The 14,712-nt window shown below is 44.0% G+C and overlaps 1 protein-coding gene across 4 annotated transcripts in view; it reads right to left on the reverse strand.

The window, feature by feature from the left end:
* Positions 1-14,712, reverse strand: part of SH3KBP1 (SH3 domain containing kinase binding protein 1) — a 388,056-nt gene that overhangs the window by 174,067 nt on the left and 199,277 nt on the right. For 2 of the 4 annotated variants that reach the window (XM_058292030.2, XM_058292029.2), the window contains 2 exons: positions 10,236-10,310; positions 6,303-6,508 (listed from right to left, as the gene is read on the reverse strand). In XM_058292030.2, coding sequence (XP_058148013.1) covers positions 6,303-6,508; positions 10,236-10,310 — 281 coding nt within the window. The remainder of the gene's footprint in view (positions 1-6,302; positions 6,509-10,235; positions 10,311-14,712) is intronic. The other 2 variants (XM_058292032.2, XM_058292031.2) reach the window with 1 other exon arrangement.

Here is a 14,712-nt window from a genome sequence, read left to right on the forward strand (position 1 = left end):
AGTCAGGTGAAAACCACGTACCCCCTACTAAGTCCACACTACACTGTGTACTATATAATAAATATATCACACCTGCGCCAACACGTCCCCACAAGAATGTTTTTTTGAATTTCAATTCAAGCTCATGGACGGCTGGTTAAGAACCCCTGACATAAAGGGAGTTGAATTGGCGCGATACTCCTAGACCTTCCCTGTCTCTTTACTCACTCTCCCCTGGGAAAGTGAAATCACTTACTCAATAGGCAAATTCAGGAAAAATAAACTGGTTGTGCTCAGCTCCTCCCCCTTTGCCTTCATCAGTAATAACATTACTATATAACAAAATATAGAAAGATGTATAAACAAGTGCACAGTTTGGTGAATTTTCATAAAGTGAAATAAGACATAGCTAAATTATGGACTATACCATGTTCATGAACTGTGAAGGTGTCAGTTTTCCCAACAAGTATCAATGGATTAAACGCACTCCCAATCAAACTCCCAGAAGATTTTTTTTTTTTTTGCACCTGGGATTTGACAAATGGATTCTTAGATTTACATGGGAATGCAAGGAGCCAAGAATAGCCCAGGCAATCTTGAAGAAGAGGAACAAAGAGCAAGGATTTACACTGCCAGGTATCAAGGCGTACTATAAAGCTACAGTAATTAAGACAATACAGTAAGAGCACAAGGACAGAGAGACCAGTAAAACAGGGGGTCCAGAAACAGACCCACACTAACACAGGCACTTCTGATATGACAAAGGTGCAGAAAGGATCATCTTTTTGATAAGCAGTGCTGGGTCAAGTGTATATCAATATTGAAAAGAAAGTAAGTAAAAAGGATATTTTGATTCTCCATCTACTGACTCATCTTAATTAATTTTGGAACTTATATGAGGGAGGGGCTTGCTATTTATCAGGAGAACCAATATAAGTTTCTGTCACCTCTCTCCTGAATTTTAGTTTCCCTACCTTCTATAATCCACTCCTTACACCAAAATACTTACAGCCAAAATACTTTTTCTAAATCACCTGATCATGTCACTCTCTTGCTTAAAACCCTCCGATAGCTCTCCATTGCCCTCAAGATCAAGTTCAAACTCCTTAAGTCACACAAGGCCCTTCATGATCCTGGCCCTCCTTTTTGCCCCATTCTTATCTTTCCCCACTCCCAACTGGGGCTACTGCACACTGCCTTGGGCTCTTTTCCCATATTAGCCATTTATACATGCTGTTCTTTCCACCTTGATAACTCTCTGCTCCTTTGCTTGATGAACGTCTACTGGACACATGGTTCTTAGCCTAAACATCTCTTCCTGTTGGGCTAAACATCATTTCCTGTAAGTCAAAACATCACTTCCTGTAGGCACAAACACCACTTCCTGTAAGAAGGGGGTACTCATGCCTGTGCATGTGCATACACACACACTCTCCAAACTCCCTAACAACTCACCATCTGCCACACCCAGCGGCTCCTATAACACAGCAAAGTGTTCCCAGCTTGATCACAGCACTCCCCACGCTGTATAATTATTGCTTGTTTACCTTGCTGCAGCTCTCCGGGGGCAGGAACCTGGTCTTGTTTACCACTGGATCCCTAGTGCCAGCATATTGTGAGCACTCAATAAATACTGGTTGAAATTAGTTAAATTTAACAGTTTACAAGGTATTTCCTGCTATATATCATTTAATTAAAAAAGAAAAGTCCGGAGGGGAGAGGTTATGTATAAAGAATGTTTGCATTTTTTACATTGCCCACTTGATTTGTCAAGGTCAATCATCTAGGGCAATGATTCCATGCCCTTCTAATCTTATATTTAACTTGGTTCATCTTTAGCCACACAGTATTTTCTATTATTTTCATACAGAATATCAAAACCTCTGAGCTTAGTTTATTTATTTTAAAGATTTTATTTCTCTCCCCTTCCCCCCACCCCATTGTCTGCTCTCTGTGTCCATTCGCAGTGTGTTCTTCTGCAACCACTTGCATTACCCAGCGGCACAGGGAAACTGCGTTTCTTTTTTGTTGTGTCATCATGCTGCCTCAGTTCTCTGTGTGAGCGGCGCCACTCCTGGGCAGGCTGTGCTTTTTTCACGTGGGGTGGCTCTCCTTGCAGGGCGCACACCTTGCACATGGGGCACCCCTACGCAGGGGACACCCCTGCGTGGCATGGCACTCCTTGCACATGGCAGCTCCGTGCAAGGGCCAGCTCACCACACGGGTCAGGAGGTCCTGGGGATCAAACCCTGGACCTCCATATGGTAGACAGATGCCACGTCTGCTTCCTTGAGCTTAGTTTAAACAGCACATGTTCACAAGGTTCCTTTTTTTTCTTTAATCTTTTATCAAGGAAAATTTCCAACATATCCATAAAGACAGTAGAGTATAATGAATGCCCATGTATGCATGGCCAAGTTTCAACAATTATCAACTCATGACCAATCCTGTTTCCTTTATATCCCCATCTACTTTTCCACCTCCCAGATTATTGGAAGCAAATCATAGATATTATATCATTTCTTTTGAAACATTTTAGTTAAATGGTGCATTAAAAATCCATGCACACCACGGTGGCTGTTGATGGTAGGGAGATGGAAGGCGAGATATGGTGTGCGGCATTTTCAGGATTTGGACTTGTCCTGGGTGATGCTGCAGGGGCAGCTGCTGGACGTTGTGTGTCCTGCCGTGGTCCACTGGGTGGACTGGGAGAGAGTGTGGACTACAGTATGGACCACTGTCCGTGTGGTGCAGCAGTGCTCCAGAATGTATTCGCCAGGTGCAGTGGATGTGCCACGATGATGGAAGAGGTTGTTGATGTGGGAGGGGTGGGGGGTATATGGGGACCTCGTATTTTTTTAATGTAATATTTAAAAGAAAATAAAGAAGAAGAAGAAGAAAAAAAGCCATGCATAGGTTTATCTATTTGGTAGTAACAGCAGCTTTCATAAATGGGGTCCTTTCTTATAGCACAATAAGAGAAGTAGAAGCACCACCTACACTCATGATTTCCTTATTTGGGGTGAGGGGGTTAAGTAATATCCTTCCTGGGGTATAATCTAATCCTGCTAGCACTTTCTTTAGTAAATAACACAATTATCAACCTTCAGCCACTTTGGGTAGGGTAACATGGATTAAAGCACAGTAAGTTTAAAATTATCTACTGACTCAGAAAAGTGGCTTTGGATACGTCACCCACTTGAATGGGAAGTGTAACATTATGTTTCCAGTTGTTAATAATTGTCAGATTCCTTTTGACAATTATCAAACCAGCTGTGAGAAAGCCAACTGTTACAGCCTGAGTGCAAGACCTGCTGGGGTCCAAACTAACCAATGGCTGTCATGATGAGATTCAATTTCTGCAAAATAAAAACAGTGAGTTCAATTCTCAGAGGAAATGCCTTTCTAAGCATAAATCTTAGACACAGAGCCATCAGAAAAGTGATGAGAAGCAGGTTGCACACTGATAAAACAACCTCACCCTCATCAGCTCTGTGCCAGGCTGTGCAGTAACAGCCTGGATCCAAAAATCCACTGGACTGTCCACAGCGCCAACAATAAGGGGTGTAGACAGTTTCAAATCCTCTCGTATGCTGTAAAAACTGTCGACAGCTAGTAAGGCAGGCTGTTTTCCCCAGAGGCTTCACGAGAAAGACATTAGGGAGCTGCCCACACATAGCTTCATTCTGCAAATCAGGGACCAGGATGCACAGATACTTGTGTGGCCACACACACACACACACACACACACACACACACACACCTCTGATCAAGTTAAAAATTCATGCCACCAAGACCAATGCAATAAATCTTCTATTTCACAAAGATATAGTGAACTACACAACAGTTCTGTTTTCAACTATGGAACTGTTAGGATGTCTGACCCAGTCCCCTAGTTTACAGATGTCTGTAATCTCTAAAGTGCTGTTAATATAGTCTTACTACTATTCATTCAACAAATATTTACTGAGCACCCACTATGTGCCCTATACTACATCAGTGATTGAAATAAATAATAAACATAAAAATAAATATTATTTAAGAAGGTGGTACTTGCTATGGAAAACAAAAACACAATAACGCAGAGTCAGAGGGATGGGCAAAGGGGGCAGGTTTCAGAATTCGGGGAGCAGGGTGGACCCCATGGAGAAGGCAAGATTTGAGCCAAGACTTCAAGGAGCAGCAGAGGTCCCCAGGTATGGAGGTGGGAGCAGAGTGGCCCAGGCAGAGACAGGTTTCAGAATTCGGGGAGCAGGGTGGACCCCATGGAGAAGGTAAGATTTGAGCCAAGACTTCAAGGAGCAGCAGAGGTCCCCAGGTATGGAGGTGGGAGCAGAGTGGCCCAGGCAGAGACAGGTTCCAAATAGGTTCCAAAGCAGGGCGCATGCCGTGTGGCTGAGAAGAGCAGGGACAGCGGCAGGGAGTGAGCGGGGGAGGGAGCCAGAGCGTTGGCAGAGCTCAGGGCCGGGGCGTGGGCTGCCTGGAGGACTCTCACTTTGTCCTCAGTGAAGGCTTTGCTGGGTGCGAGCAGATGAGTGGCATGTCCTGGCTTCCTTCTCGAAGGACCACGCTGGCTATACTGCAGAGACCAGAGGACACAGGGTGGGACAGAGGCAGAAGACCTGCTAGGAGCCCACTGCTGGGAGCGGGGGGAGGACATGGGACCACTGCAACAGGGAGGAGAGGGGGTGGGGTGGCATTCCAAACACTCTTAAGCAGAGCTGATCAGGATTCCCGGCAGGCTGGACGTGGGGTGTGAAAAAAAAGGCAGGAGTCAGGGACAACCCCAAAGTTCTTGTCTGAGCAATGGGATGGATGGCACTGTCATAACTCCAACAGGAATGGGGGAGGCTGGGGGCTTGAAGAGGAGTTCAGGTTTGGACACGCTGACATGCATTTAAGAAGTCTAAGTGGAGAGAGACTCCAGTAGGCAGTTGGACATGTAGCTCAGGGGTTCAGGGAAGAGGAATGCTGAGATGTAAACGGGGAAGTATTAGAGCTGATGCTGATTGTTCGCAATAACAACCCAATTAATTATTAGCAGTCAATACAAACAGCTATAGCAATCGTAATAAAGGCCACACGCACAATGTCTTGCCACACAAAGGAGACAAGATCAAGAACCTTAAAGCGAAAGACAGACCTTAACTCTTGATTGAATGAGCCAGTGATCACATGCATTTGAGCCACTTGAATAAAATAGAAGAAAATCCTTTGTTGCTCGCAAAGATGGGGACTTGCTCCTTTGTAAATTTTTAGAGGACTCTGAATTCAACCATTTGAAAAGCAGAAATGAACTCACGAGCTGGGATCCTAACCAGCTAGTTTTCAGATCTTGAGAAACATCACATATTGATTTCTGAAAGACACATGTGGAGAAGCTTCCACCAAAGAAGAGTTGTGATGAAACAGTCTCTCATTTCAAAGTATCTGCCTTTTCTGCCTTCTTCCTCTCAGAAGGGTAATTAATGTCCAAAAAGTTTCCTTTTCAGATTTGGCTTCCAATGCATGAGGACAAAGGAAAAGGTTGCTGCGGGATGAAAGTTCTACAGCTGTGGAAGATGATGCAACCTTTGAAACTTCATCTCACTGAAAAACGAGAAACACTTCCAAGCCACTGCCCCATCCCCCAAGCCTGCTGGCACAAATGTCAGAGCAAAAGTTTCAGTGTTAAACGGAATGAACAAACATCCCGTAAGGACAGCATGAGGGGAGCTTATGACTATCTGGAAAATTCCAGAGTATTTGTCAAATCCTAAGCAAGGGTATGATGCTCAGAAGTGTGCCTCAGAAGATGTCACAGGCAGCCAGGAGTGCGGATGGCTCAGGGTGCGTTGCTGTGGCAACCGCGTGCTCAGCAGCCCGCGCTGCCTGCTGCTCGCCACCCCAGAACCAGAGGCAGAAGACCACAGCCTGCTTCCTGATGGGGACAAGCCAGGGACTGTCCCAGCGCCGGCCCTCTCCATCATTCGCGCACACGGGAGACTTCCTTCTCAGCAGTCTACTGCTTCTGCTTAGCTGTGACCAGGCAGGAGGGGCTTTGCTGGGGAGGAAATAGAGACGCATGGCTCCCCTGGAAAAGTCACCCCGGGCAACACTCCCTAAATGGGAGATGGGTGAGAAGGGCGGCATCAGAGCAGAGCAGGGGCCTTTTGAGGGAAGCCGTTCCCACACAGAGGGGGAGAGCCAATGGGAAGAGGGGACACAGGACATGGAAACCCCAAAAGAGGCATCGAAAGCCTCTGATTCCAAATCCCCAAAAGGCACGTTGTTGTAAGATACTTCACGTCATAACGAAATAAAACGGAAACTGTCGAACGTACCTTTTCCACTGGTAGAAAGTCATTTTCTACTTCGATCGACCTCGGTCTTAGTTTTATTGGCTTGTCCTTGAAAATATCTCCAAAGCCCACGCCCTTAACTTTCTTCGGCTGGATGGCTGCAGTTGCGGCTGTGCCATTGGCGCCTTCGGATTTGGTACTGCTCGAGTCACCCCCGTCACTCTCGGAGCCTGTGGTTTCCCTTAAACCTGCCAAGAGCCGGGGGGGGGGGGGGGGTCGGAGAGAGAAAAACAAGTCTCAGAAGAACTTCACAGCCAGCCAGGACCCACCTCTAATCGTGCTACTGGGCTCACAACCATTAGCACTGGGGTTTTGTATTCAGTGTGTTGGGGTGTGTTGAGTTTGGGTGGCTCTGAGTTTCATCTGATCTCTCCACCCTCAACCTTGCCTTTTTTGGTCTTTGTTTTAATGTACATTTTTTTATTAGAAAGGTTGTAGTGTACAGAAAATCATGCAGAAAATACAGCATTCCTATATCCTACCCCCCATTATTAACATTTTACATTAGTGTGGGACCTTTGTTATAACTCATGAAAGCCAACCTTGACTTTTATAAGAAGTGAATAAAAATGCATTTTCAGAAACTCTGATCTCAAAGCAGATGTCTTTGTGCACATGGAATTTCACTTCTTCAGCCAGTGCTTGGTTCTGATCCAAACTTGTTTTGCCACAGTCTATGTGATAACAATGCTTCCTGCCCCCGCCAGTATCCCTCTCCTCGACTCCCACCCAGTCAGCACCGCCTACTGCACCTCCAGTCTCTATGACTCATGTCAATTAGCAATTAGCAATGAAAGTACCATTTCCTAAAGGGAAACTGTAAAGCTAAAAGCCATTTAAACAAATTAGCAATTAAAGAAACCACACAAAATTATGACTGCCAAAGAATTAAATCTCTTTGGATGGCTTCACAAGGAATCAATGCATGCAGACACATTTCTCCAGGAGAGCATTAAACCAGACTTGACATTAAAATGGTTTCGCGAGCAAGACAACTGTGTCTGTTAAAGAGGGAGAGGAAGCTCCCCTCTAAGAGGCCAGACTCTCCCAAGCCTACAGCTCTTCTTCCTCCCCGATGCCATCATCTTCCCAAAGTGGAATCCCTTTTCAAAGAAGAACACTGGGGACATGACACCCTTCCTTTGACTTCTTGGGCATATGTTCAAAGTCATAAAACAGTGTCAGCCAGACAACATGGGCACTTACCTCCCCAGATTCTTTTTTCTCCAGGCTTTGCCCTGTTTCTGAAAGGAAGAGCCTATTTGTGTCTAATTCATTTCTGCGTGGATGCTTTTACTGTGATGGTCAGTATATCAGCTATGCCATCAAAGGGCAGGACTTGAGGATGCTTTATGGATACTAAATCCTATTGTTAAATCTGTCTTGAAGAAAAGTCTCCTGATGTAAATGTAGGGTACCTCCCAAAGATTTACTATGTATCTCCTGATGAGAACAATGCTCTTGGGATTAAAGTACACATCAAATGTTGTTCTCCATTAGACAATAGGGCATTAGCTCCCTATAGGAAAGGTGGCCTCCTAGTACATAAGAATGATACACCAAATAATTGCTCACATAAAATGCCATAAAATGTTGAAGTCATTCAAATAAGGAAGTCTCAGTGCAGGAAGAAACTGTTAAATGAAAACAGACAAAATATAAAAAGGTCATTATATTTGGTAACAAGTTTCAAAATCAAATCCTGAAAACAATGGTTTTGTTTGCTGTTACTGCCGTTGTCAACAAAACGACATCGATAGCGAAATGGGGGTGGGGGGGTGGTAGGGGCACTCCCTGGTGCATGTGTGAATTAACTAAAAAACAGTATCTGTGAGCAAGACCAGAGGGCAGCACGGTGAGGAGCAGCCCTCGACAAGGGCACGCGCTGCAGCGGGCAGGGCTGGATTCGAGGGCACAAACAGGGAGAAGCCCCCTGGATTAGTTACCCATTCGTGGGTTGATCTGTTCATTGTTTTGGGAAATATCCCTGCTGGAGATTTAATTTTGGAGTCTAAATATTGTGTCATTTCCCCCTTTAACATGTTCTCATCTTGCCGTATGGATCCTTTCTATGTGATAAATGGCTCAGAGTTTTTTCTGGATTGGAAAGAACCACTTGAGGGGGGAAAAAGGAGTGTTGGTGGAAAGAAGCCATCCCAGCCCCTTCCCTCTCACCACCACTGTCGGCAGAAGGCAGCAGGGCAAATGGATTAGGGCCAGTCGGTTTCCTTTCCTCAAGAGGGGAGCCTGAAGGCTGCTTCTGCCATTCCTCATCAGCGAGCTCATAACATTGTTAGTCACTGCCATCCTAACTTCCCTGAGCTCTGTTTTTAGGTGTTTGCTGCCATCGGGCTCATCTTAATACTTTTCTATTAATCGTTATGAGAAATAGTCTTTGCATTACACAGGGAGAGGTGGCACAGTCATTCAACCACACAGGCATGACCGTGGAAGGAAATGTGTGGCAGATTTTTCTTCCAGAAATTCTGGCAGCCTGGTTATATGACTCTTAGGCATATAACTCAAACATCTGAATATCTGGTTTGGTGAAATAACTGAAAATCTAGCTCCTTCTCTTTGGAGGGAAAGAAGGATGACTTTTCATTTTCATGTCTGTTCCTTTTAGCTGTTGGCACCCATCACACACAGTACCCCATAAAATGTCTCCTTGCCACACCCAGCTGGCCAGGTGACGTCCCCATGCAGTGCCACCCAGAGGGTGGTCTGTGGATGGGGGCCAGTCCACGAAGGGTTTGTTACCAGTCTGTGGCAAGGTAAATGCAGAAAGGGTGAGCATTTCAAAACGTTCACAGCAACGTGCATTGGTGTGACTTCCCTGAGATGTGGCCAGCAGGCTTGTCTCTGGGAAGAGGGCACAGACCAGTCCAGGGGCTGTCAAACTCGTGCAGTAAGATGCAGGCGGTGCGCTGCGTGTGCGGGGAAGTCCCGTGCAGTAGGACCATGGTTCTGTCCATGACAGAATGACAATCAAAAGAAGCCTCACCGCAGACAGCTTGAGCAGCTCGGCTCTGGTGTTCCTGTGCGAACATTCTCTTTCATCATTCATATCGATACGGACCCTAAGGTGGCTGTTCTTCCTTCAAGGTAGAACAAAGCCTCCTCAAATTCGCCATCACCAGTCATCTCATCGGCCCACTTTCGTGTGCTTTCACCCTACTTTGCTAGCATTGGTTGATGCAGATCCGTGAGCCAGTTTTACTTATTTTATTTGTTTTAAAATTTAACACACACTTCTAGTGCTTACTCTGTGGCAGGAACTGTTCTAAGGGTTTTGTGAGATTAACTCGTTCGTCTCATTCATCTCTCTCCTCTCGACATTTAGCAGCTTTCTCTCATAACACAAAGGGCTACACATTGACCCCGCCAAAAGAATCCTGCCGCGCGGTGACTGGCTGGATGAGCAAAGCAAGACGCCACGACTGGCATGGACTTTCAGGCCGAATTCTTGTTTCTTTGACCCATGCGATGAATAAATGGTTTACTGGTTCCCAATGACCCTCCCACCCAGAGAAAGCAATAACCATGAGAGGTTGACATGTCCGTGAGAAGCCATCTTACACCACCCCGGAAGCCCAAAGATACTGGAACAGATACATATGCCACAGCAAACGCGACCACTCCCTTCTCTGCCCGCAAGGCTCATGCACACGTCACATACGATAGAGGCACAAAGCAAACAAGAAAGCGCCAGGGGCTGATGGGAAGAATGCGCCCATAGCACACGCCAAGGAGATGGCACTTATCTCAGGCAAGTAAGTACATGTCCTTGGGTCGGAAATTCTCACAGACACTCGGCGTAAGCGTGAGCAGCTCAGGAAAGCACAGCTGCGTCAAAAAAACACAGGTACGCAGATCTTATCTTCACAATTGCCTCCTGCGGTTAAGGTCACTCACTGTAATAGCGTCTGTGGCCTTCTGTCTTTCCAGGTGCAGCTCGGTACAGAATTGTCCCTTCAAAGGTAGTCTTTCCTGACAGTGAATGAGAGAAGAGAAGGGGAGAGAAAAACAAGAGAGGGGGAAGGGGGAGCAAATGATGGCAAAAGAAGGGAGAGGAAGAGTCTTTAACTGAACTTGCCTTCAATGAATCCGCTGCAAGAGCTTCATCCACAAAATTCATTAGAGACCATTAGCAGAATTTAAGACGGTTACAGGACGAGCCCAAAGTCCCCATGCAAGTGCGATGGCAAGGAGTCCCCAGGATCGGGGCTTAGCAAATGAGCGGCACATAGATTGTGCCCAGTTTAAACCTGGGGGCCATCGCAACATCCTGATCCAAGAATGGGAAAACCTCAATCCAGCAGATTCCGTAATTAACTCAATTATACAGTACAGTCTTCTCTCTGGAAAGGGAGACCCAAGCTTAATATCAATTGAGGTCCACTGCCCTCCATCTTCTTCCCCTAGAGCCCTATAGGATAAAAACTGGTCATTGTGACCCTAAGATTCTAAACAAGACATCTTTAAAAGATTCTATCATCCTCAGTATCTCTAAGCAAGAAAACGTATTCATATATTGGAGGGTTTTTTTCAACCACGAGGACTGAACCAACAGTGGTGTATATAGCATATAACAGATTTTCTGCTTAGCGCCGAGGAAACCTTATTTCTTGCAATGTCTTCACTGAGGTTTTGCCCAATCAGTCATGAGACTGTACTTAAGCATGAGGACGTAGGGCTCGTCCAGCATAAAATGCCAAGGACTTCTTTGTGTTACAAAGTAGAGGAGATCAATAGCATAAGGCTGGACACACAACTCTGGCCCCAAATCCCTGGAACCAAGAGCAAGGGCAAAGGATACTGGCATCCTGGCCTGCTCTGCGTGTGCTCACATACCCGCCCACACGCAGGCCCTACAGAGGGTACCAGTGGTGGGTAAAGTGGAATGTATTACTACAAATGAGCAAAGTGACAACTTCGACTATGGCTTGTGATTTAAGTATCAAGCTGGAGGCCGGTCATACAGCTTCACAATCACACCGAGGGATGCATAGGTTTACAGAGAGGCTGAGAGTGAAACTGAAAGGGGAGAAAGCAACTTGTCTCACTTCTTAGAAATGTTCCACATGAAAGTGGGAAACCCAGGTGGAACCAGAGTGTCAGCTTCTGGGTCCTGTCACTCTCAAGAAACGAGGAGAATGGTGGTCAATCGGGGTGACAACTTAGGTGGAATTAGATATTTCTGATCGCCAAGCCCTATCGGCAAGGTGGTGCCCTTTGTTTTGAAAGCTACCCTTGTATCACAGATATGCTCCATCCAATTCAAGCCAGACTTAGATGTTTAAAACACTGGCTAAGTAGGAATGATCGAGAGAAACAGCACCGTGTTTCAAATGTTCTTGTTAGACTTGCGGCTCTCGAGGGCACTGACAACAAAAGCAGAGCAAGTTATAGTGGCTCATTTTTATTGGGGCAAATTTGTATTCTGCTTAACTGAAGTCATTAAGTTAACACTGAGTCAAGCGATGCTCCTACGGAACACAGCTGTTTTACAAGTTAGCCCCCCAAAACTGGATGGCAGCAGTACAGCATAACTCCCACAATTCTTCCCCAGGAACAGGGCTGTCAATCACTGAGGTAGCCCAAGGATCTGCGAACTCTGAGTGGTCACAACTTTCTGCATGGGCTCGCTGTCCATGGGGAGCAAGGCTTTTTGAGCTGTCACCTGGACTGGTTTTGGGGCAGGGATGCTCAGGCATTCTATCTGAAGAGCACTTAAAGATAAGGGCGACTGGAAGGTTCGTGAACTTAAGTTAGGCTTACTTTATTTGGGGAACTACTCTACCGTCACTATTAAACATTACTGCTTGGAAGCAGCAAATACTACTGTGGGGAAGAATTTTAAAATCTGAACACAATCATGTGCTTATGCCAGCATCTAATCTGGCCTAAAACTGTTTAGTCAATCTGCTCATTGTTCTTCAATGCTAATAGAACGTTCAAAACAAATATCATCAAGTATTAAAAAGAAAAATAAGCAGAGTGATGCCACTGGCTGGGGTTTTCTCAGCCCGGCTTTCACGTCTATACAAGGGGGTTCACTGATAGATCGGTTTCTTACAGCTAATGAAACATGATATTTCTGTATCATAGGAGTTGTTTTCCATGATTTTACAAAAGCATCTCCATCTTTGTGCTAATTTGACAAGTCACTATAGTATCAGAATCTTAAATTCAGAAATAAGAAATTAGGAAAGTAAGGACTTCAATTCAAACTAAAAACTCATGGTTATTAATGGTTATAAAAAGAAAATTCAAAATTTCTCCCTCTGAAAATTATGGGAAATAACTGAAAATATTTCTGCAGTTACAGTAGTTTAAAAAAAACACAGGAATAGTGGGGTCATGGGAAAGTTCTGTTATCAGATGGTGGGGAGGGTAGCACAACATTGGGTGATTAATTTCCCTGAATGGTATGCCTGGGAGTAGTGGAGACGGGAAAGTTCAGGTAGTATATACATTTCCACAATTTAAAAAAGAGAGAAACAGAGAGATTAAAGAGACAATAACAAAATGTAATATGTGATCCTGGATTGGATCTAATAATGGAAAAGAAAATGCCCAAAGGGACTTACAGGGAGATATGAAAAAACTGGAATAGACTGTAAAGTTCTATATTAATGCTAACTCTCTTGAACTGGATAACTGTACTTAAGATGACTACTTAAGTGAATATCCTTGTTCTTAAGAAATGTATATGGAAGTATTAAGTGTTCAAGAAACACACTGCATACAACCTACTCTCAAATATTTAGTAGATGGATGGATGGAGAGATAAATGAAAGAAGAGGAAAGGGGAGAGGGGAGAGGGGAGAAGGGAGAAGGGAGGAGAGGAGTGGAACAGTAAATGAGACTAAATGTTAAAAATTGGTGAATCTATGGCCCACTGGACGGAACGTAGGAGAGTGTGGGCTACGATGTGGACCACTGACCATGAGGTGCAGCGATGCCCAAAGATGTATTCACCAAACGCAATGGATGTGTCATGATGATCGAGGAGATTGTTGTTATGGGGGAGGAGTGGGGTGAGGGGGTGGGGGGTATATGGGGACCTCATATTTTCTGAATGTAATAAAAATAAAAAATAAAATAAATAAATAAATAAAGAATGATAATAAAAAATATTTTTCAGAAACAAAAAAAAAATTGGTGAATCTGGGTATCTGGGTGGGGAGTACACTGGAGTTCTCGATACGGAGTTTGTATTACTTTTGCAAATGTCCTGTAATTTTAAAATTATTTCCAAATAAAAAAATAAAAAAGGAATATTTTTTTCTAGTTTTACAACAATAATTTTAGAATCTAAGAAATTAAATATTATCAAAAAGATTTTAAAACAGAAAAGGCATGTGTATCTTGAACAAGAAACAAATAAATGTGCATGAAAATGAAATTGGACAACAGCCATATGTAGGTTTCTGTGCCACAAGTCCAAATAAATTTTATTATAGATTTGGGATAGTCAATGATTATAGCATATAATAATTAGCTCTATTTCACATTGCTTAGTAAATATTAGCATGCGCAAAATTGTAACTGAAAAGATAATGAATGAATCATGATCTGTGATAAGAAAAAACAAGCAAATTTGTACTCTGGTTTGAAATGTGTCGTATGCTCTGTGAGGCGACACTAGCGTGCCTGTGGAAGGTCTGCGTATCATTTGGCCTTGTCACTCGTAAGTTGGGCCACACCTAGGACTTAACTGCACTAGGCATCAGTCCATACCAATCTAGGCGATCTCTAAATTCCTTTCCACCCCTAACACAATAAGGATGCTGCCTTCCCTACTAAACCAACCACTTATATGTTTTGTTTTTTAAAAACTTGATTTTTTCAACTTCCTTTTTACTATTGATCTGTGTACACGGTAGCCCGTTTGATTCTTTTTTAAAAAAAAAATTCTTTGTTGGCACCATTTTGCAATTTCTAGTGAATTAACAGATCTGGGTGATGATCATTAATGGCTGTGAACACTTAAAAACAGAGGGGCTAGACATTATGAGCTAGCTTTACCACCTATGAAGTAGTTGTGCAAAATAATAATATAAATACAGCAAACCTGAATCTGATTGAGCTCCTCAATCCAATTATCGATTTGTAGGAATAAAGGTTAAATGACACCTCAGATGAAATCAGCAAATGCCAGACTCTGGGAAAATAATAGATAAATGACCCCTGTTTCCTCAGCAAAAAAAAATTGCAAGGAAAAAAAGGAGATATTGAGGAATCTATAGATTAAAAGAGACTTGAGACATCTCAACCAATCAAAATGTATGTATCTTATTTGAATCCAGACCCAAACTAAGAAATTGTATTATAAGGGGAGCTGATGTGGCTCAGTGGTTGAGCTACGGCTTCCCACATATGAGGT

Source organism: Dasypus novemcinctus, chromosome X, assembly GCF_030445035.2.
Source record: "Dasypus novemcinctus isolate mDasNov1 chromosome X, mDasNov1.1.hap2, whole genome shotgun sequence".
Lineage (NCBI taxonomy): Eukaryota > Metazoa > Chordata > Mammalia > Cingulata > Dasypodidae > Dasypus > Dasypus novemcinctus.